Below are 23875 nucleotides of genomic sequence, written 5' to 3' on the forward strand. Positions count from 1 at the left end.
CTGATCATGGCAACAGGTTTAGTCTGTCTTTCTCACTGGGTAAACCCAAATGCTGTTTGGGGTCAACTGTCTCAACTTTCCTACTCTGCTCTGTTTGATGAGGTGAGAAGGGACCAGCTGGGACGAGAAGAGGACACGGATTAAGCAGGTTAACATTCAAATCAAATACAAGGATATTTGAATGAAGTGAGTATCAGAGACGTTCCTTGAGCGTTCTGCTGCTTCTGCTCTAGCTGGTTTTCAACTATGAAAAATAAGCACCAGATACACAGCCTAAAGGTACAGACACAGTCTTAGTCACATGACCTTGATATACACGGGAGGTATATTTTAACTCATGGGGACAGCCGACTTTGGCTTTCCCACTTCCCACCCATAGGTGTTCGCTCACCCAGTTTCTCTCCTTTTTATGCCCCAGTCTCCCTTTATCCCAAGAACCCACCTGGTACAAGGTGATGGAAGAATGTCTCCGGCGACAAACTGACCATTGCTCTGTTATCTTCAATGGGAGAATTCCCATACGCCAGAGATGGAGGAAAATACCATCCTCATGATTTAACTCTCCAGATGCCACCAGGAACTCAATAAAAACCCTGCTCTTTCCTCGGCCAGCCTGAGCGTCCTGAAACTCGCAGGGCTCCATTTTCTTCAACTCTTCTTCCCAAGTAAATCTATAATCACAGCCACAAGGCTCCCCAAGTCCAGGATGAGAATTATGACCTTCATCGCACTTCCTGCACATAGAGGTCCTCAGCGGCTTAGAATCTCTGGAAGAATAGAGTGGCTTGATCTTCCTAGCAAGCCCCTCTGGGATGATGTTAACGGTTAGGCAGAGCCATGGATAATCTCGGTGCACGCTGCTTGGACTGGTCTACCACTAACCCTGAAGAAAATGGAGTTGCTGGGACCTGAGGTCTAGAAGGCCTAACGAGACTGAGTTTTCAGGTTGTTGAATGGAGAGGGGACAGGTGGGGCACTCTGTGCCCCTCCCCCCACACCTTGCCCTGTTTCCACATTCTTTGACTGTATCAGCTAACAAACCGGGAACAAGAACTAAGGCACGTTCCTGTGTTCTGTGAGTCATCCTAACAAACTTATGCACCCTGGGAAGGAAGTGGTGGGTATCTCGAACTGAACACAGGAAAGACACCACACCTACGTACCTATCTCTTGAATACGTGTCTTCTTCTCCAAAGCCAACTCTCTCCTGGTACAGCAAAAATCTACTTCCCCTCTGAGTCAGACAATTCATTTCTGACCATAGGCTTTCGTATCTGAGTCTTCCTGTTTCACGACTCCTACCAAAGGCTGGTAGGCGAGGAGTTAGAGACGAGTCTCCATGGAACACGATAGCTGTTTCTTGGCAGCTGTGTCTCCTGGTGTTCAGGGAGAACACTCCTCTGTGGTTTTAACATCTTTTAAGCTGCAGTTGGGTTCTCCCCAATACAGCACAAACTAAGTACCAGGAAAAACCTAACCCAACGGCCATGCGTCACTATTAAGACAAAGGGTCCGCATCAAGAAACCCCAATTTCCTTATCTAATTTTCCTCCTGGGTTTGCCTCGTTTTTTTAAAAGAGGATCATGGGAAGAGTTATCCAAAAATATTGACTTGGGAAGTGAATAGCCACCGTACCCCTATGAATATGCCATCATCTCATGTTTATTGATTGATACATGTCTTAAAAGTCCACATCACACGCTAGACAGGGTGACGAATGCCTGTAACTCCAGCACTTGGGTGGGTGAAACCTCAGTCTGGTAGAGGATAGTTTATTTTACATTCCTCCTTTTATGGTGACAGAAATTAAGCTCTTTATCTGAAGTTAAGGGTTATGTGCATTCTTGTTCTTGGTCTATTCATGTACTTGGTCCATTTTTCTACTAGGTAGATGGTTCACCGGTGGTTAGCCCTGATGTCATTCCTCAACAGCTCGACACATTGGCCTGGAGCTTGCTAAGAGGGCAGGGTAGGCCAACTGGGCAGCTTGCCTCAGGAACTCGCTTATCTCCATCACTGCAAGAGTTACCAGAGCTCACCTCCACACTTGCTTTTCTTTCCTTTTTTTTTTTAAAGAAATAATTATTTCATGTGCACTGGCATTATTTTGCCTGCGTATGTGTCTGTCTGAAGGTGTCAGATCCTCTGGAATTGGAGTTACAGTTAATTCTGAGCTGCCATGTGGGTGCTGGGAATTGAACCCGGGTCCTCTGGAAGAGCAGTCAGTGCTCTTAACCGCTGAGCCATCCCTCCAGCCCCAACAAACTTGCTTTTCAACATGGAGTCTGGGAATCAAACTCAGGTTCTTGTGCTTGCAAGAGAATCACTTTACTCCCAGCCCTATAACCCCACTCTTTAATCTTTGAGATATCTGAGACCTCTTTATATTGCAGGGAAATTAAAATAGGCTAGCATTTACTCAGAACATTATAGAGAGCTACAGATTTTTTTTTTTAAAAAGATTTATTTAGAACAGTCAGTGCTTTTAACCATTGCACCATCTCTCCAGCCCCCAGCCACAAGTTTAAAAGAGATTGAATAAAAAAAATTCATGCCACTCTGATCCCTGGGAATAGGAGTTCCTTGATTCAGTTTTGTTCTGGATTTTATAGCAGTTATGATTATGTAAACATTCGCGATGACCCTACCCCTTCTTATTCTTTTTCAGGGTTTAAATCATATCTACCCCCTCAGAGGTCTTGTCACTTGCCAACACTTAAAAATATTAGATTAGGGCCCTGCTGCATCCTCCTTGACTCTCCTAAATTAAGCTCTGGGTTAAAACTGTTTTAAGTTTCACTTAGTTATCCCAACCCCCAAAGTATCGACAACAAAAGACTCAAATACGCTGATAATTTTAAACCCGAATTTATGTTTTGAAATAAAAATGCAACAAACTTTTACAAAATTGACCCATGGGAACACACTTTAAAACACCATCACATGCTACATTAACTGGGAGTTAATAGATCCAGTCTAAACGAGAATTTACCAATTATGTGAGTTCCTTTCTTTCTTTAACCAAGAAGAAAGCTTATATGAAATGTTGGACACATCAGGATAGCCAGCAATGGCTCAGCACCTCCATGAATGAGGAAGCCTGAAGCACAGCCTCTCTGAGGGGGCTGGACTCCATGCTGTAGCTTCCCATGTGGGCTGCAGGGCCCACGACTGGATGTTTCCCAAGTCCTGTGTACCATGGTCCTTTCATTTCTGGTGACAATACAAATATCACCATTAGTTTGCTTGTCTTGTAAACTTCAACAGAAAAGCCAGCATGCTTACAGACTCCGGACATGGAGCCCAGGGATCTTTCTCGAGCCTCACCACTTTGGGAAAGTCCTTTCTCAGAAGTTTCTGATCTGGCTCACTTTCTCACGTGGTGGCTTGGACCTTGGGGACATCATCCACACAAACGAGTACTCATGAGGTGGATCCAGGCAGTCCTTTCTGAAGCTGTGTCCGTGGCTCTGCCATGTCTGCTCTGGCTCAAGTCATCTTTCTCCAGTGACGTGAGACTCATTTATCTCCTTATACTCTATTTTACAGCTGGTATTTTAGTATGTTCCTGCAGAATTTCTTTATTTCATTCTAATAATCAACAGTATGAGGCTGTTACATAACCGTCCGCTAGGTATTCAGCTGGTCTATAAAACTAAGCCGATTTGTACAAGAAGAAGTAAGAAACAAACGCTGGTAGACTTAGCACCTGCCATCACGTCCACTGCGGATGTATGGTAGCCTTCCGAGAGTCAACCCTATTCGCTCATGTTTTCCTCTCACATAAATACTCAAGTTTTATTCAGTAAGAAAACATGATTTTTTTTTTTTAAACAACAAATACATGCTCAGGACAAACATCACACACCCAGTAGCCACAATACGTGCTATGGTGGCCTAACATTTCATTTTCATACATCGCTTCCAAAATAAAGGGTCAAGCCTTTGACTCCGCCCGTGGATTCAAGTTCTGAGACATTATTTGACACCATCAGTTCGATAGTTTAACAAAAACTAAAATGAGATTCTTAATGTGTGGAGGGAGTATAAAATTATCACCGCAAAGTTTAACTTCTTCATAATTATTTCAAAATTTACAGTATCACCAAATCTTGCTAATTATAAAAAGGATAAATCGGTAATTTCCTCTATAATGATACTTGACATTGACATTTTTTTTTGTTCCTCATTGAATTCCATTTCAACTACCTGATGTTGAACTTGAGGTAGCTGCACTGTGGTTGCATTGCTAGGGCAGTGGTGTGGTTCAAAGTACCATCTGGAGCATCGCGTCTGATTTAAACGAGAGGGAAATGAAGTCTCCCTGCCACGGCTTCCTCATTTGGCATTCAAAACAAAAGAAACAGCAACACCTCCCACTCATTCTCTTAGTGATAAAAGTAGAGTTCTTTTGTAAGCATAGACACAATGCATGGAATCTGTTTCTTTGCATGAAAAGTGGAGTCATGGGAGAAGGACTCAAATTCTATCGCTACCTTCCGGTTAACACGAGTGAGGATGTGCATAAACTCAAGCTTGTGTGCATACAGCTTCAGCATGGCGCAAAGTGACTGGATGAACCAGGACCCGTCCTTTGAATTCCTCCAGGAGTAGTAACCTACGGGGGCGAAATGCAAAGCACCATACCCGCTGTTACTTCAAACCATCATTGTAGCAGATTTTATACATTTTTATATAATATTGATAAAAATAAATGTAAACGTCCATGGTCTTATAAGCCATAAACAGGAAATAGAAATAACACCTGTAGTCTCTGGAGAAATGATACCAAGGGGGGAGACATGTACTATACATGGCTCACTGCTCTCCGCAGGGAAAAAAAAAAGGCAGTTATGGACTGACTGCCATTGAGTTCCTGAGTCTATGATCTGGTCTCATGCCCATAAGGGACAAGCAGGGAAGAACAGGAAGAGGAAGGCATGAACATACAAACGCAAACATATGCGAATGAGACCATGTGTTCAATCAGAACTCTGATTTTAATACTGACTTAGACAGGAAATAAATTGCTTACATACACACACTTTAAATGTTTCTTTAGACTTGTTCTTTGCCTACATGTATGTAAAGTGCAGCATACAACTGCACTTGTATTAGGGGGTGTCAGATCCCTTGGAACTGGAATTACAGACGGCTGTGACCACTACGTGTATGCGAGGACTTGAACTCAGGTCCTCTGCAGGAGTAACTAAGATGTCAACTTAGCCCCCTACGTATACATACTTTAAAGAACGCCATTGGTTCACCTACGGGGCATCTGGATGAATATAATAAATAGTATTCAAGAAGGAAATAAGTATAATGTTTTGTGTTTTAGGATTAACTATTGGAATCATTGCATTTACTTTAGAAGTACTCTGTATGGAAAGATACCCAGTAGATAAAAAAAAAAAGATTGAGTATATTCGTATATTCTACTTATTTGTTTGAATAGATATATTTGTTTTGTGTGTATGGTTGTGCATGTAGAACTCAGAAGACAATTTGTGGGAGTCAGTTTTCTCCTCTACAATGACACACACACACACACACACACACGTCCACACCCACAAACTTAATTATCTTCTCCCCCCCCCACCGTGTGTGTGTGTGTGTGTGTGTGTGTTGGTTTGAAAGAGACTAGGCGCCCCCCCCCCCCCCGCATAGGCTTATATGTTTGAATACTTGGTCCCCAGTAAGCCCTGCTCCTCTGTGGCCTTAATGGAGGAGGTATGTCATGTGGGCTTTGAGGTTTCAGAAATCCCTGCCATTCTCAGTTAGTTCTCTCTGCCTTAGGCTGTCTTAGAGATGGAGATGAAAGCTCTCAGCTGCTACCCCTGCACCACGCCTGCTATCTACTGCCATGCCCCTCCTCCCCCTTTTACCACGATAGTCATGGACTCTAACCCTCTGCAACCGCAGGCTCCAAATTAAGCTTTTCTAAGTTGCCCTGGTCATCGTGTTCCGTCACGGCAATAGAAAGTAACTAAGACAACATATTGGTTATTTTAGGGACGTAAAATCTTTGTGAGGGGCATATAAAAACCTTGATAGCCTTTAAAACATAGTCTTTGTTGTTCAACTCTAAAGCCGGTCACATTGTAAGTCATCTAAAATCCACACAGAACATTCTGCTGCAGCATTCTTACCAGGTGCCGTGGAGTAAGCGTACAGGAAGTCGGCTTCCACTGGTATCTTCTGGCACGTCATATCATCATCAGTCGCACTGTCTGTCTCAATGCCACAGTCCAGCTCCGTACCCCGGCAGGCCTGCGGTAGAAAACAAGCTTTTCGGCGCAGGTTTATGGCTCAGTGGTTAAGAGCACTGCCTGCTCTTCCAAAGGTCCTGAGTTCAACTCCCAGCAACCACATGGTGGCTCACAACCATCTGTAATGAGGTCTGACGCCCTCTTCTGGTGTGCAAGCACACATGAAGGCAGAACACTATACATAATAAATAAATTTTTTAAAAAAAACTTTTCTTTTTAAAAAAAAATAAGTAACACATAGTATACATCTAAAATCTAGCAGTGAAAAAAATGGTCTTTCTGATATAAGAACAAAATTGAAATATACTCCATATTTTCTAAGTGATGGTTTAAATAAATACAAATCAAACAGTTCTACAGCCCCAGAACAAAAAGTAAATACTGGTAAGTAAGTTAATCTTTTTTTAAATGGGCACCAAGTGGCTCTGTGCCGTACCTGAATGATGAAGAGTTTGGGTTTTCCCATTAGACTTCGGCAGTAGTCACCTCTGAAGTAACTAGTTAACTTTTTTAGGTCAACGGGCCCATTGGTTCCAAAAATGATTCCTTCTTCACCATGGCTTAGAATCACACAAACAAAACTGCTCCTCTTGCTGTGGTCTTCTTTAGAGACTGGAACGACGTTTGGAAAGAAGAGAAAACAAAACAAAGACACAGAAGCACTTCGCAAGTTTCACTGAACAACGTGAGGACAGTGTAGGAGCATATGATGAAGAATCTGTGGTTGCTTGATTTGTGTCTAATTCTATAACTGGACCAAGATGGTTCTGAATGCATGATCTTCCTTCTTGCCCTAGCTTCTTGGGTTCTGGTTTATATCATTACCACAGGATGAAGAAATTGAGACTAGAACTGCCAGATCATCCAAATCTAACACAGGCAGAGCACATTTGGATCCATTTTAGAGGTGACATGATTAATTTTTTTTAACTTTTTACTAAAATATATAAGCAGCAGGGTGTGGTGGTGCATGCCTTTAATCCCAGAACTTGGGAGGCAAAGGTATAACTTTATGCCTCTAACTATATAGATCTAATTATAGCTAGACCATAAAGTAAAATTACCAAATAAAGGTCATTCTTTTTTGATATAGCATTTCTATTAATTCTTTGAGAATTCCATACAGGCAATTTGATCGTATTTTTTGATCATATTTATCCTCGCACATACACACCCCCAACTTCCCAACTTTTATGTTTTGTTTTGTTTACTAACACAGGGTTCAATCTGTGCTGGCCATATACCACTGGAGCATGGTCAACCTATCAGGGACTACACCCTTAAGTAAAGCCAATTGTTCCCTCCTCCAGCAGCCAGCAACCGTCAACAGCTCTCCAGCCTAGAGGTGGGGACTATCTATCTATCATGAGTCCCTCTCTATTTCATGTTAGAATGCTGACTGGCTTGGTCCTGAGCAGGCAGCCCCAATGGATGTTGAGTTCCTGAGTGCAGCTTTCCTGCCATGTCTTTCCTCTGGTCCTCCCCTGGCTCTTAAAATCTTTCTACCTCATCTTCTGCAAGGTGTCCCTGAGCTCTGTGTGTTCTGTCAGAGTTAGGGTGTATGTATATATATGCTATTTCTGGCTAAGTTCTTCCAACACAGCATCTCTGTCCTTTGACCAGATGTTGGATGCTTCTAATTCTTTTAATGAATTATGTCTTACCTTTATCCATCAACTCCACAATTTCTTCACGAGTAAGATCATTCTTATTCCGGACTTCATACTTCAGGCTCATGAATGTCTCTCTGAGGTTGGCTGCATCGACATCAGTACCAGAGCGAGGTGTCATTCCTCGGGACAGAAAGAACTTCTCTTAATTGCAATTTAAAAGAGTAACTGCTTTGAGACTAAATGAGCTATTTAGCAACTCACACAACCAATGAACGCTTCCTTTTAAATGTTAAGAAAAACTGCTTATTTTGATTATGGTGACAGAGCCTGTAATCTGTTGGCACACAGACACTTCACTGTATCAGCTGCAGCAAGCTGACATGGCAGGGACATTGGAGACATCCTCCACAGCAGCTTCAATGGTGAAAATAAGAGGGGACTTTGGATGCCTGGTAGTAGAGGTTTGTTTGATAAATGGTGATTTGCTCATATGATGGCGGACTGTGTCGCCATCTGATTCATCCACTCATTCACAGGCGAAGTCTCACGCTGTAGCCCCACCTGGTCTCCCAAGGGCGGGGATTATAGGCATAGGTATATGAACTCTCAGTTCATGGTGAATATTTTCTAAGACCATGGGGAAATGGTCAGTGATCTTTTTGAAAATCGCTAACTTATTTAATACCCAGTAAATCATTTTAGAAAGATAGAAGAAAGTATGCGATCTTAGTTTTGTTTATATAGCTTCCTCGCAGACACTCTATTTGATTCTGTGCTGGGTAAATTTTAAGACAGTACTACTTGTACATCTTTTGGGAGGGGGGAATCCACAGATTAGTATTGCTAGTCAGGTACTCTGCTGTGCTGGTAATATATGGACTTTCCAACCATCACAAGATGTGTCTTACTAGCTTCATTTGTACACGAGGGATGCAGAGCACATGAGGCTAAGGAACCTGCCCTTGGTACATCGCAAGCTTAGCATGAGAGATGCTTGGTTTTAAAAGGAAGGAAGGAATTTGTTCAAAGTGATAAAGTCGGGAACCTTTCAGCCAACTCAGTGATACCTGCTGCTAAGTCTCACAACTTGAATTTGATCCCTGGTACCCACAAGGCTCAAGGAGAAGACTGAAGGAAGAAGGGAATGAGAACCTCTTATTGGCATCAAGGAGAGACAATTAGGGCCACAGACCATCGAGGAGGGACCAATGAGGACTACAGATCATGGAGGAGGCACCAATGAGGACTAAGATCATCAGTACAGCTCAGCCACACACTGGGTGCTAACCACTGAAAATAAAGATGCTAAAGTAGGTTTGTTTCATCTGGTCTGAATCAGGGTCCGATTAGCCCAGGGACCATCTTCCTACTCCTTCCTCCCAAGCAACAGTGACAGGATTAAAGGAATGTATCATCACCAAGGGTTTATGTAGTACTGGGGACAGAACTGTCTTCACGTATGACAAACAAGCACTCTACCGACCCCCATATCCTTGTCTTTTTCGCTCTCCTTTTTCCTCTTTAATTTTACTTTTTCTTAGTTTTTTAATTAGTTCTTTGAGAATTTCATACAATGTATTTTGGTCATATTTATCCTTGTGCCTCCAATTCCTTCTAGGTCCATGACTTCTTCTTTCCCACCCAACTCTGTGTTGTTTTTATTAAAAAACCCATCAAGTCCACTTTCTGCTGCCTATCTACTCTTGGATGTGTAGCCTTCATTGGAGTGTAGATCTAGAGCACAACCCCTGGATTATATCTTAATGACTACTTGGAGAGTTAGTGTAAAATGCCATTCATTCTCAGGTTGTGGTAAAGGCCTCAATTACATAGTTGCAAACACAGAAGCAGATTGCGCCTGAAGCCGGGCACACAGACCTGCAAACATAGAGACCTGCAAATGGGAAATGTGGCACAGGGTGGGGATAACTTAGCAACCTCAAGCTAAGATAAGAGGCCCTAATTTGCATTCTAAAATTGACTAAGGAATGACCTCACGGTCATGCCCACTTGCCTGAGACCATGAGTTAAGGGGCACCTGCAAAGGATGCTAGAGACGCTTTCTCAGATGCCTCAGGGCAGAGGACCTCAGGTGCCAGTCATTTATCTTCATCCCTGCCAACTTGTTGCTCATAAGGCCTTTTCTTCTCCCATCACTCAGCCTCTCAAGGTATTGGTTCTGTTGGGCAGCAACAGAATCCAGCCTTTCACAGTCACAGGTGAGGCAGAGGCTCTGAACATGGGAGAAGAGTCCACATTGTATACGGGTCTTGTAAGGTTCCAGCGTATCTCTACTTAGTGGGTTTTCACTATCAGTTTACTGACTCATAACACACTGATACTGCTTTTCATATTACATCCAATGTAAATGGCATAAATATTTGAAATGTCTTAAAAAATGTTAGATACATACCAGTGCTTTTATGAAAGTTCTTATTATTGATTATTATACACACACCCATTTCAGGATAATCCATTTTGTAACTATTGTCCAGATATATCCCAGAATCCATTGATTTGCTTCCATGGATGGTCTTTCTGCATGGAAATCAAGTGATAGCTAGTTACTAAAGGCAGAAATGATGATCTATTAATGCAATTTCTTTGACTCATAAGATCAGTTAACATTTGTTTAAGGCTATTGATGTACCCAACTTTATGCTACATCCTTTTCTCATTCAAATTTCACAGCATGTAGGTTTGTTCCCAAGCATTAGGGGAAAGAAAGCATAAATAAATACATTCACAATGGCCCATTTTACCGGTGAGGAAATGGCCTGTCAAGGCTCAGTTAAGTAATGTGCTGAAGGGTGTTTGGATCTTATACTAGAGTCAGAGTGGCAGGTTTTCCTGTAATGCCCAATAAAATTTTAACGAATATATCTTTAAAAAATTAACATTATATGAAATAATTTATCCTTAGTGATAAAACAGAATTTTTTTAAATTTTGTTTTTGAGGCTGTAGTCTTGCTATATGTAGCCTAGGCTGACCCTGGGTGGCTCTCTTATCTAAGACCCCCCTCCGCCCCACACACTAAATCAACCCTGAAACTCCATGAGCTGAACCAATGAATAACTGATCAATACACAGAGGGACCATTATAAATCCTTATAAATGTTTGTGTGGAAGTCACCGATGTAAATATGTTAGCTAGGTAGACCAGAGGCCAATGATCATTCTCAAAGGCCAGATATTAATTAAGCCTCTCGGGCTCACAGGCTGTCCTAGTAGACTCTCAGTCTGGCCGGGTGAAACTCACCAAGAGCAACATGATCATAAAGGTGTGGCTGTGTTCCAACAAATGTGACAGACTAAGCATAAGCCTGACCCATGATCCAGGAAGGTTCTAGAAATAGTATGTCTAGGCACAGCCCACAGCCAAGCAACACTGTTAAGGATACACATTCAGCCTAAAAATAATCGTGGGGAGAGAATAAAAGTAGTAAATGAAGGGGGTCAAGGGCAGATGAGAAAAAACCATGAAAAAAAATGTGGTGAAGGCCCCACATTTTACAGAGAAAATTAGGCCATATAGGTACAAGCTGTACGTTCTCATTCCAAAATCTAGAGTCAGAAATGCTCCAAAATTAGAAAGTGTTTGAATGTCAGCATGATGCCTCAAGTGAAAAAGTCACACCAACCCTGATGTGACATGTCACTTTCAAAATATTGTATAAAATTAGCTTTAGGGTGCATGTATAAAGCTTATATAAAACAGAAATGAATTTATGTTTAAAATTTATAGGCCAGGGAGACAACTCAGTAGGTAATAGTGTTTTCTATGCAATCCTAACAGCCTGAGTTCAATCACCAGAAGCCACATAAGAAGCTTTAAGTTGGACTGGAGAGATGGCTCAGAGGTTAAGAGCACTGACTGTTCTCCTGGAGGTCTTGAGTTCAAATCCCAGCAACTACATGATGGCTCATACCCATCTGTAAAGGGATTGGTGCCCAGAACGCAGTATATATAATAAATAAATTAATTTAAAGAAAAGGATTTTAAAAAAAAAAAGAAGAAGAAGCTTTAAGTCAGTGATTCTCAACCTGTGAATCAAGACCCTTTTGGGAGGTGGGTGTTGAACCTGTTGTAGAATATTATTTTAAGATGTGTTATATTTGTTTATGCCATGGAACATTTGTTTAATGACGAAGCAAAGATGTACTGCATTCTTTTATGTTGTATTTGTTTACCTCTGTGAAGCTGTGTTACTTTGCCTGTCTAAAACACCTGACTTGGTCTAATAAAGAGCTGAATGGCCAATAGCCAGCCAGGCAGGAGAAAGAATAGGTGGGGTTGCCAGGCAGAGAGAATAGTCAGATGAAGACATTTGGGAAGAAGAACACGAGATCAAGGGGCGAGAAAAGGGGCCAGTCACCAGCTACACAGCCAGACACAGAATAAGAAGGAAAGAAAAGGTATACAGAATTAGAGAAAGGTAAAAGCCCAGAGGCAAAAGGTAAAAGGGATAAGTTAAGAAAAGCCGGCTAGAAATTATCCAAGCTAAGGCTGGGCATTTACAAGAAAGAATAAGCCTCTGTGTGTATTTATTTGGGAGCTGGGTGGGCGGGTCCCCCCCAAAAGTCAAAAGAGTAAAACAACCAACTACAACAACCCTTTCACAGGGGTTACATATCAGATATCCTGCATACCAGATATTTACATTACAAAGTCATAACACTAGCAAAATTACAGTTATGAAGCAGCAGCAAAAATAATGTTACAGTTGGGAATCATCACAACATGAAGAACTGTATTAAAGGGTCACAGTGTTAAGAACGTTGCCCTAAGTGTGGCACACATCTGTGTGCACAGGGTTCCTCTGACAAGATGGGAGGGAGACAGGAGACTAGGTGGACGCTTGACTGCTAGCCTAGGATACTCTGCAGCAGAAACACGGAAAAGCTGGCCTCTGACCTCACATGTGTACCGTAGTCCACACACAGACACACACACACACATATACATATACACATATGTATGTATGTTCTGATCTGAGAGTCCAAAATCTAAAATACTTCTAGTCTTAGTCATTCTAGATAAAGGGATGCAAATCCTATAATCGATCACAGAACTGGAACTCCCATGGCCTAATGCTGATTTTTCACCCCCTTCTGCTGCCCTCTTCACAACTAGACCAAGATGGGATAAGATATACCTTAATAAAGAGCGGGGACTCCCAAAGCCGGGACCAGAAGGGCACTTAACATAGTACCTGAACAACCTCCTTTCCCTCAAGTCTTTCCCTGCCATCTTAGATGAGATCGGAGGGGTGAGTTTACCGAGAGTCGCACAGCTGCTGGAGGCGGGAGGCAGCTTGCTCTCTGGTTTGAAAGGCCCTTTCCCCTCTGCTTCTCTACCCCTCAGAGCGGGCTGTATGCCGCAAACACATCTTCCTTTGACTACAGAATTCCACGGATACCAGTTTCACCCGGCATGGTGACTCTTGCCTGTTACTCAAGCATTAGAAAACAGCAGTCAGAGGGCCATCACAAGTTGGAGGCTAGCCTGGATTACAGAGCTCCAGGTTAGCCTGGGGTAGGCGGAGAACCTGCCTTAAACAACAACAAATAAAATAGATACTCACACTTCAAAATTATTAATGGATTTGGAATCCACTGTGGTTTCGTCGTTCTCCATGGTCGCTTTTCTTAATTAACTAGAATATAGAAAAAAAGAGAGATGTTACCCATAGCACACCATTATAGAGCCACTGCAGTATATTGGCAATGCCACTCTTATTTCTCCTCGAGTTCTTGTTTTGTCTCCCCTGCTATTGGCCCCAAAGTCAGATGTATGGAGAATGATCCTTTGCAATGGCACCACAGTGTAGGCCCCTTCTCCTTTCTTGCTCTTGCTTGACTACAAATTATACCAAGAACAGAGTGTGCAACAGCTTAAATCTCCCCCCCATACCAAGAACAGAGTGTGCAACAGCTTAAATCTCCCCCCCCCCACACGCTTGTGTGCCTCTGCCAATCGAAAGAGATAACAACTTCTTTCCTTGATTGCCCAACGAATCCAGCTATTTACTGGAACTCAGTATCCAGCTCAACACAACTAAAACAAAACCCAGACACTGACCGCATGGTAAAGCTCACGTAACACTGCACCACCATGGCGAGGGCCCCAGGGACTTCCAAATATCCACAGAGGCTCGTACTCAGAAAGCCGACTTCTAATACTAAGGAACTTCGTCTACAAATACATGTGCCTCTCCTCACCTGCTACGCTAAAGAAGTCAGCTCCTTACTTGTCTTCTAGAGCTCTTTAGGAGGCTAGACACTGCCATGGTAGTAGACCTCCCCAAATGAAGAAGACAGGCAGACCGAAATGAAACATAAACCAGACTAGAAATCCTGAATGAATCTTCAGACTCTAGAATCCTGGGCTATGTCAAATAGTTCGGTCAAAATACCACTTTAAAGATTTGTTGGAGAATATTATTTTAAGGTGTCTGTCTTGCTTTTGTTTATGCTGATTAAAGAATCACATGTGAAGCTGGGATTCTTTGCCTGTCTAAAACACCTGATGGTCTAATAAAGAGCTGATCGGCCAATAGCAAGGCAGGAGCAAGGATAGACGGGGCTGGCAGGCAGAGAGTATAAATAGGAGGGGAAGAAAGAGGAGGAGGAGCAAGGGAACAAGAAGAGGGCATCGGGGGGCCAGCCATCCAGATAGATAGCAAGCCTCGAAGAAAGAAGTAAAGAAAGGTATACAAAATAGAGAAAGATAAAAGCCCAGAAGCAAAAGGTAGTTGGGATAATTTAAGTTAAGAAAAGCTGGCAAGAAACAAGCCAAGCTAAGGCCGGGTATTCAAAACTGAGAACAAGCCTCTGTGTGTGATTTATTTGGGAGCTGGGTGGTGGGCCACCCTCCAAGCCAAAAACCCAAAAGAGAAAAACACCAAACAACAATCCTTATGTTAAAATCAGAACTACTACGACAATGTCACAGAAAGGAAGAACTAGAGATGCAAATGCAGGGTTTTAACATTGTCCGGGCTATGAGGAAACCGAAAAGGGGGTGATAAACTGGGAGCATGGGCTACTTTAGGTGGTCAGGGAGTCATCTCTGAGGTGGCACTAGAGAGATCTGAATGACACAGTGGGAGCCTGCCCACACCCTGGGGTAAACATCAGCCAGATCAAAGGCCTGGGAACAATTTGCTCTACTCAAGGTACAGAAAGACCAGTTTGACGAGTGCTGGGGCAGGGAGATAGCCAGGAAAGGCAAGATCACATACGGTCTTATGACCAACACCAAGGAGAGAACATTGGGACATTTAAACCCGAAGAAGGACTGGACACTCTGGCTGCTAACACACAAGAGCCAGCGAGACGTCTTCCGGGTATAATCCAGAGCGATAACAGGGGCCTAACTGGAACCGAACAGTTGATAGGTGCAGTTAACTCTGGGCATCTGGCGATTTGGAAGTTGATTAGAGGAAGAGAAGCCAGCAGAAGAGCCGAGAGCAAAGTGAACTGGGTGATGTGGTGTGCCAACACCGGGAGAAGCCTTTCAGGAAGGCTCACCTTTTCCAACCTTGCCAGAAGGCCTAATTTAATGAGGGCAGAAGACCACCGGCTTTATGACACATGTCATGGCTACAGTGGGGACTGGTAGGGCAAACGATTCAAATCAAATAAATGACTAGATATTATTTCAGTGGGATGTTGGGTGTTACCAGAGTCTTGGGATTATTGGATTCCCTGGGGGCATAGTCTTTTGCTACTAGCTAGATCAGTTTCCAATTTTGTAGGAAGTTAAGTCATAAAAAAAGTAGCAGCTCCATAGGGATCCTTTTCCATAGCAAAAAAATAAATTTGTCTTGTTATGATGCAATGGATTTTCACTTGATAGAAAGGCCAATCCTTCTAACTACAGCTATTGCCTTATGAGAAGCAATCAGTTTCATAATGACCAGTGAATTGTTCTCACTACACCCAGCTCTTAGCATTTGTTTGCTCTTCCTACCCGCCTTTACACCGGGCTTAACATGTGATTGGTTCCCTAGCATTAACTATCCGGGGAATAAAAGTCTTGACATGGGTTTACTTTCTATTTGAGTAGCCCAGTCTTAACTTTTCGAAACTGTACTTTAAAGGAACCAATGATTGTCCTGGGTTGAGAAAAAGCAACAACATAAACTCTTCCCGGGTTGGTAGATAAATATTCTTTCCTGCTTGGCCATGAACAGTAGCTGGAAGGGTGGAGGAGTAGGAGGGGTGGAGGGGTAGGAGGGGTGGAGGGGTAGGAGGGGTGGAGGGGTAGGAGGGGTGGAGGGGTGGAGGGGTAGGAGGGGTGGAGGAAGCCTCTTTGTTAAGCTATGCTACTTAGATCAGCGAGAATGGCACCGAAGGACATGGGAAATTAATGGTGTGAGAGCAGAGAGAGACTGGGGTTTCTGTAGGGATGCAATGGGAGGTCCAGCAACCATATGAAACTTACCTCCGCTAAGAACAGGGCAAGCACATCCACAGTAAAGAAAATGAAAGCAAAATATTGTGTTGATTTGTTAGGTAGTGCTGGGGCTCGAACCCAGATCCTCAGGCCTAAGTAAGCGCTCTATCACCAAATCACAGCTCTAGTACAAAGTATCCCGAGGTAACAGAGAGGCTGGAGAAGGTGATAAGAGAAGGGCCTGGCACTTCTCACAGGATGGCACCCATTCCCTTCATATTAGAAGACAAACTCCAAATGCCATCTTTTGTTTCTTGTGGACAAACCTCTAAATTTTACCACGTAACACCAAAACAAGATTGGACACGAAGCTGGCAAGTGTGTGTAAGAGGCATTTTCATATATACTGGGAGGGACATAAACTGATAAGACCTCTTGAGACTACCTTGGGAGGTACTCCCCATTTGTTCGGGACTGTTATTTAGAGAAACCCTGTCTTGAAAAACCAAAAAAGAAAAAATAAAGAAAAAGGAAAGAGAGAAAAAGAAAGAAAAAAAGCAACACAGGAGTTCTCAACAGAGACAGAGCGAGGTCAAAGGAACTTAAGAAAAGATGGTTGTGTCACGTATCATGAAGAAGACACGGCAGGCTGTGATGTGTCATCACTAAGACAAAGAAGCAGCGTTGAAAAGGCTGACAGTGCCATTTCCACTGGATAAAAGATGAAACCATGGAGCACCTAAGCAGACCAGTGGCTGCAAAGGGTTCTGGGAGAGGCAGAGAGCACAGAGGATGTTTGAAGACGGTGAAGCGTCTCCCTGCTGTGCTCGGTAGTGGATGCAATCATCCCACATTTGCCCCAGTTGAGGTGTCAAGAATGAATCTTTCTGTGATCTACTAGACATTGGTGACGATGATGCTGACGAGGCTCACCAGTTCTAATAAATGTACTACTCTCTGGGGGAATGTTAATAATGATGGGTCTGTGTGGGACCAGATACAGAGGATCTCTAAGTTACTCTAAAAACTAAAGCAAAGTCTGGCAACTTCTGGATTTGAATCCTGAGTTTCTGTCAGTGTTCCCAAGGCCTGCCTCAAACTGGCCCCCTGCATGAGTTTGCCCCCTACAGAATTCACAGCGCAAGTAAGCTGAACCCTAAGTGTTCACTGGTTCCTGCCAACAACCACAGTCTCTTTCCAAAAACTACAAATAGTACAGTTTCTCAGACTGGAAAACTGAGTTTTAATAACTTTGTGTCTCATGCCAGCTGTGGGACAAAACTATTCCCCCTGTCTGACCGGCATACCCTGATAAAAGCTTCACAGTAACCAGTTTCTAGAACTTCACTTTTGCTTCCTGGCCCAGACCAATGTAAGACTTAAACTGCATTTAACAAAATAATTTAGGAGGTGTATTCAGGCGTGTGAATATTGGAGATCAGAGGGCCACAAGCCTCAGGAGCTGTTTCTGGTTCTCTCTGTCCACCATATGGACAATGGGGAAACAATCTCAGGTCATTAGGCTTGGTAATAAGAACCTTACTTGATGAGCTATCTTGCTGGCTCCCAATGATAGATTTTAATGAAATATTAGGTGACTTTTAAGTAGTCATTTCCTTTGCATAAACCCTACCAATTTTCTATAATCACTTATGGAAAGTTAAAAAGATCCCAGACAGATGAGTCTTAATGCAGTAACCATAGTCACTTTGACATTAGCCATAAGATAGTTAAATTTCTTTTATTAAAGTAATTAGTATGATGTGGGAGATTCTTCAGTCTGTGTGTTGCTTTTATTGGTTAATGAATAAAGAAACTGTCTTGACCTGTGACAGGGTAGAGTAGATCTAGGCAGGGAAAACTAAGCTGAATGCTGGGAGAAAGAAGGTGGAATCAGGAGATGCCAGGAACCTTGCCAATAAGCCACTGCCACGTGGGACTATACAGATTAATAGAAATGGGTTAAATTAAGATGTAAGAGTTAGTCAATAAGAAGCTAGAACTAATGGGCCAAGCAGTGATTTAATTAATACAGTTTCTGTGTGGTTATTTCGGGGCTGAGCAGCTGGGAACAAAACAAGCGACCTCCTACAACATTTGTGGATGAAAAAACAATCTTCTAGAACAGAAGTTAAAATGTTATCTTCCTATTTGGAATTGATTTCTCAGGGACAAATACCATAATACATAATGGTTTTCATTCTCAGCACTTGAACATTGTAGATCGTCTCTGTCATCAGCTTGTCTTGCCAGATGACTAAATTTCTTATACTGAATCAAAACCTTCTAGCATGAGACATGTGCCCATCTGTACTATTTGTCATCATCCGCCTTTTCCACACGAGGTACCAAATCCACACCCTTGGGAGAGAGCTTAGAATTACCTCATCCTCGTTAGCTAATACCCAGCTGGATAGAAATTATTCTAGGGATGGTGATCTCATCTTTGAAAGACTTCAAAAAAAAAAATCTCTCTTCAGGGATGTGTAGACTGTCCCAGATGACAGACAGCAGAAGCTTAGGTTATTAAAGAAAATAAAAGATGTTTTACAATACATTCTGGCTCACCAACCAACTCACCACAACTATCTCTGACTTGCTGAAGATCCCTGCACCAGTTTAAGGTTCAAATGCCTGGAAAAGTTCAGAAATACACTGAATGGTCACCAGGAAGCTATGGGTCAATGCATTTGACCTCATGACAATCTGGAATTCAGGACTTAGGTTCACCCCCCCCCCCCCCAGTTCCTAGATCCCTTGGTCACTGAAGCAGCAGCAATCAGAGGTTCAAAAGTTTGGAAATGTTGGCATCCATTTACTGTTACTCTGAAATAGAGACTTAAATGCCCCAAACTAGGTTTCCCTTAAAGACGTGAGAAGTTGGAACTTGTTTTTATTTACACAGTTTTTCCTTGCAACCGTGAAAGAAGACAGAACAAGTAATCTTCAGAATTAAAGCAGAGGAATTAGACAGTGAGGTATAATATATCAATAACAATTTGAAACAAGACAAAGACCCATTACAAAATAGATGAAAGCTTGCCTATGGTAGGTATTTGAAATGGGATGTTATGTTAGTAAAAACAACTTTTAGAGGTAGGTGTCGTGTGTGTGTGTGTGTGTGTGTGTGTGTGTGTGTGTATGTGTGTGTGTGTGATATGCATGAGTGTGAGGGTGTGCTTGCCTACACCTGTGCACAAGGAGGCCCCAGGTAGACTTCCCATCTACCTACCACCCTATTTTTTTGACACAAAAATCTCTCCCTGAACCTGGAGTTCTCTATCTTGGCTAGATTAAGACACTGAGTCCAAGTATTTCCCTGTCGCTGGTAAGATTACAGCCACAATTCACCACCCTCGGCTTTTACGTGGGTGCTGGGGATCTGAACTTGGGTACCCAGGCTTGCGCAACAAGCACTTCACCTTCTGAGCCATCCCCACCCCCCAGACTCAGTTTGGGATATTCTTAATCGGAGAATTTGTCCCCTGTCATCAGACTGTTCCAGGGGCTGGCCTAGATAAAGACCTCATGAGCTGAGGCATCAGATCTCCATTTTCTAAATCTCACAATGACACACAATAGTCAACATTCTTCATTCTGAGTCCTCTCCTTAGACACGAATGTTTAAAATAGGAGTAAAGACTTAACCAAGTCGCAGTCAAAGTAAGTATTTTTCTCACTTCCAGTTAACATATGACAGGCCAATAAGTATACAAGTATTTTTAATTGGGCTTTCCAATAACACCGAGATGTAACGGTCCCACTTTAGATTTTAGTTAATTTGGAAAGATAATCACTTTTTAAGTGACAGAACCACAACTCCAGCTCCAGGTAGCAAACACCACTCTACAGTCTACAGACTGCTCAACACCATATAAGGGTAACAAAACTACAGTTAATTGTAAGGGACCGAAAACCCATAAGCCCAAGTGCTCTAATTAAATGAGATTAAAAACATATATGGCACGGCAGAAACTAATTAAAAACTGAAATCAAATATACAGTCATTTGTGGATAACTGGTTCTACAGCCTGCCTCAGACAGTAAACCCAAGCCCAAATCCTTTGTATAAAATGGTATATTTTTTAGAGCATCCCCACTACTTATTACTAATGATACCAAGTACAACATGGTACTGCATGAACAACATACGGTGCTGTCCAGTGGCTGATTACAAAGTCTGTGCCTTTCAACACAGACTCCATTTCTATTCCCTGATGATCCTACCTGTGGGCTGGTAAAGTCCACAAAAGCACAAGGTCAATCATAGTGCAGGAAGTTGCAATGAAGAAAATGGAAAGAATGATTTGATGTTGCTCACGCCACTGGGCAACTGATTTATAAATGTAAAGTATCTATTTAAACATCTAGTGAACATCATTAAAATGTTTTCTATATGCCTACCTAGCTTCCTGTCAATAGGAATGTGAAGTCACTGTAGTGTGGCTTCTGGGACAATTTGAGAAACACCAGGATCGTACTGACTACCTCTCAATGAGGACGAAGCTCCCAGCACTGGGAGTTCCATATTAAGCAAATGAAACAGAAAGAGGACCCATTTCACAACAGTCTGGTAAAGAAAAGATTTCGTCGGTAGTGTACCAGTGGTTCTTTTGTTCTTTTCTTTCCAAACCTGTCCTTCCTGGTCTCAGTCCCTTTGGGGATGCACTGAACTGGCTGCTGCAATCGACTCTGCCGAAGCCAACCTTTTAATGTCTAGAATAAAATGGAAGTGAAAAGACCCAGGCTGGAAAGGCAGAGAAAATACGGAGGACAGTTCAGTTGCATCATACGGACTCATAAATGGGCCGGTTTTCTTGTTTCTGGTATGGGCCACACAACCAGGGAGGCAGACCGGTACACTGACTTATCTGATTTTGTGCCACAAGTTGGCAAGAAATGTGGCACTTCCTATCTGCTAAGGGCCTGCCTCGTCCACGTCCACTCCCAAGTGAAACCCTCGGATCACAGTTTTTGGAGGGACAAAAGAAGAAAACCGTAAAGTCTTTGCAGACCTGTAAGGCCCTAGATGCTCTTGGGGATGTGTAAGAATTGATGGCCTGTTCCAAAACAATCTCGTGGCTGAAATACAGCATAGAATGGAAGATCCTGAATGTCTTTTATAAAACTACAGATAACTATATAATTTACTGAATATCAACATACGCAGAAGCTGCACTGGACCTTGAGTGTAAGAAGCAGTGGAAGAGGTGGACCCTATCCACTATACAGAGCTTATATCTACGTTCATTGGTGTTTAAAAGTAGCAGCCGCGTAGGTACTAGCCCATGTACAGTCCTCGCGTAGATAATTTTACTGTACTTTTAGCAGAATGAAGACACTCTACGGTGAAGATAAGAACAAAAAGGCCAAATCAAAAACTATTATGTAGGGTCCCACACCAAACAAAACATTGTTACAAATATATTTCATCTGCTCTTTAAAACAACCCTATGGATTACACGGATTATGCCTGATTTATGAATGAACTGGTGAGCACTTTGAGACTGGGCTTCACATGGTCAGACAACAGGGAGAAAAGTTCTTCTTTCCTCTCTAATAAGTTATTTTAAGTTTACTAAATGAATATATAACAGTGCTTAAGGGTTAAGAATTCCCACATCCTTTTTTTTAAAAGTCCCATCACTGGGGCAGAACTTGAAGTATTATCTAACACTAAGACCGTAACGAATGCAAGGTCTTTGAAGAAAGTAAGGACTGTGCTGTAACTTTAGAAAGGGCGGTGTTGTTAGGGTTGAAAGGGAAACAGTAGAAAGGCAGGCACAGTAATTGCTTAGATCAGATAGACACTGGGCTCCTAAAAAGGCTGGAGGCAAGACCCTTCTTCAGGAGGACAAAAGCAATCTGATCTAATTAGGTGTCGTATTCCACTTTGGTTACTCTGTACCAGGTAGGTGCATTGCTACATTTCAATAAACTGTTCACTCAATAAAACACATTCTTGCTTTCCAAAAGCCTTCTTCTGCTGGACAGCAAATCAGAGCCAAAGTTTGAACACTAGGTTGTAACAGGGATGGTTCAAGCTCGACATTTCATACTTATGGCTCATGCCACGGCCACCGTTAACACACTCAAAGTGGCTTTCCAGTGGCTAGTCAAACCCCCAGTTTAGCATCTCCCTCTGCCGTTTTACACACTCATAGTGTACCAATGACTTCACATTTCACACCTACCAATCTCTCTTGATGCACATTTTAATTAATCATTTGTGTAATCAAACAAACGGACGAGCAAGAAAAAAGTAAGGAGGGCACCACGCTACAGTCAGTCCCGAGTGGCTTAGTTTTGTGGGGAAACAGTAAACAAGTAAAGCAGGGGATGCGACCGTCTGCTCTCAGGAAATGCCTGATGCAAAGGAAGAAAAGGGGAAGATTTAACCTTGAATTGTTTGCTAAGAACCGAAACCTAAGCAGGAGTTCCTATTCATAAGCAAATGTATCGGGAAAAGACAAACAGCAGAAGGGCCAGGTACAAACCAGGAGGACACAGTCAGCAAGCCTCGGTAACTAGCGGCGGAAGGAGTGGGGTCCCTGAACCGCGCCAGAGAAGGACGTTTCCGGGCTGACTCAACTGAGAATGGGGCAAACACCCAGCTGCTCAAGCCGGGCTTCAGGGTAGATCAACAAACAATAAACGTGAGGAAGGGACAATAACTGAGCACGGTCCAAGGGATGTGAACGCAGCTCCTACGGCGACTGACCAACAAAGGAATGAGCTGAAGCAGTCACGAAAGGCTTCGGGATGAGAAGCAAAGTTGGGGAGCAATGCTTAAAATCAGCTCTCTTCAAGAACCAAAAATCACACAGTGATGAGATAGAGACCGAACACCCGTTCGGAGAGTCTAAGAGATCTAGTCTCAAGGTCAGCTTCAGACTGGATTCCAGGCCCCGGGGTAGAACTTTCCTTGTCCATTCTAATCTCTGGTCCACGCCTCGGCCTGGGGCTCCAGGATCCCGCCACCTCCCGCTTCTGGGCCTCAACGCTCACTCGCCTACGGGCTCATCCCCTTCCAGCCCGGCTCTCGCCCCTGAACGTCGGTGCTCCGGGAGATCTCTCACCACCCGACCCCCGGGCTCCGCCTTTTGCTCCCCGGCGCGGCCCGTGCGCCAGGCTCGGGGGTCAGTGTCCGGCCTCGGTTCATCCGGCCTCAGGGACTCGGTTCGCCCGGGCTCACTCGGCCTCCCGGGTCTGGGTTCCAGCTCGGGATTGGGCCCCCGGCAGGGTTTCCAGCTTCCCTGCTTTCCAGTGCATGCCTGAGCAAGCCAGAATGCAACAAAGGATCCTCCGCCCAGATCGCCCGTTCTCCCCCGCCCCACCACCTCCTCGAAGCAGCTGCAGCCTCGAAGCAGGCTGAGGACGCCAGCTCCAGGCAGCCGGGCAGCCCCGGGAAGGGGCGAAAGCAGCCAACACTCACCGAACCTCTCCAAGCTCCACGACGCAGGACACTGCGCTTTGATCTCGCCAGCTCCAGCGCTGCAACCGCAGCTTAAACCCGTGCCCTGGCTCCGCCCACTCCACGCCCACGCCCCTCCCCCGCAAGCCCCCACCTCGTCCTCGACCGTGGCAAC

General features: G+C 43.4%; 1 protein-coding gene across 1 annotated transcript; it reads right to left on the reverse strand.

The window, feature by feature from the left end:
- Positions 1 to 2853: 2853 nt before the first annotated feature.
- On the reverse strand, positions 2854 to 23835 carry Casp3 (caspase 3). The gene is made up of 7 exons (XM_048455597.3): positions 23722 to 23835; positions 13471 to 13542; positions 10297 to 10421; positions 7935 to 8063; positions 6707 to 6882; positions 6151 to 6271; positions 2854 to 4619 (listed from the first exon to the last, which is right to left on the reverse strand). Exons 2-7 carry the CDS (start codon positions 13521 to 13523, stop codon positions 4390 to 4392), a joined length of 834 nt encoding a protein of 277 aa, XP_048311554.2. The 5' UTR covers positions 13524 to 13542; positions 23722 to 23835; the 3' UTR covers positions 2854 to 4389.
- Between the last annotated feature and the right edge of the window lie 40 nt (positions 23836 to 23875).

This window comes from Myodes glareolus, chromosome 23 (assembly GCF_982192425.1).
Source record: "Myodes glareolus chromosome 23, mMyoGla1.1, whole genome shotgun sequence".
NCBI lineage: Eukaryota > Metazoa > Chordata > Mammalia > Rodentia > Cricetidae > Myodes > Myodes glareolus.

Excerpts from the sequence above, each read along its gene's own strand:
- Casp3 (XM_048455597.3), bottom strand. The coding sequence starts at position 13,523 with ATGGAGAACGACGAAACCACAGTGGATTCCAAATCCATTAATAATTTT. Across the intron at positions 10,422-13,470 it reads TCCATTAATAATTTTGAAGT|AAAGACCATCCATGGAAGCA; the intron begins GTGAGTATCTAT and ends ATTTCCATGCAG. Across the intron at positions 6,883-7,934 it reads TGTGGAGTTGATGGATAAAG|TCTCTAAAGAAGACCACAGC; the intron begins GTAAGACATAAT and ends ACGTCGTTCCAG.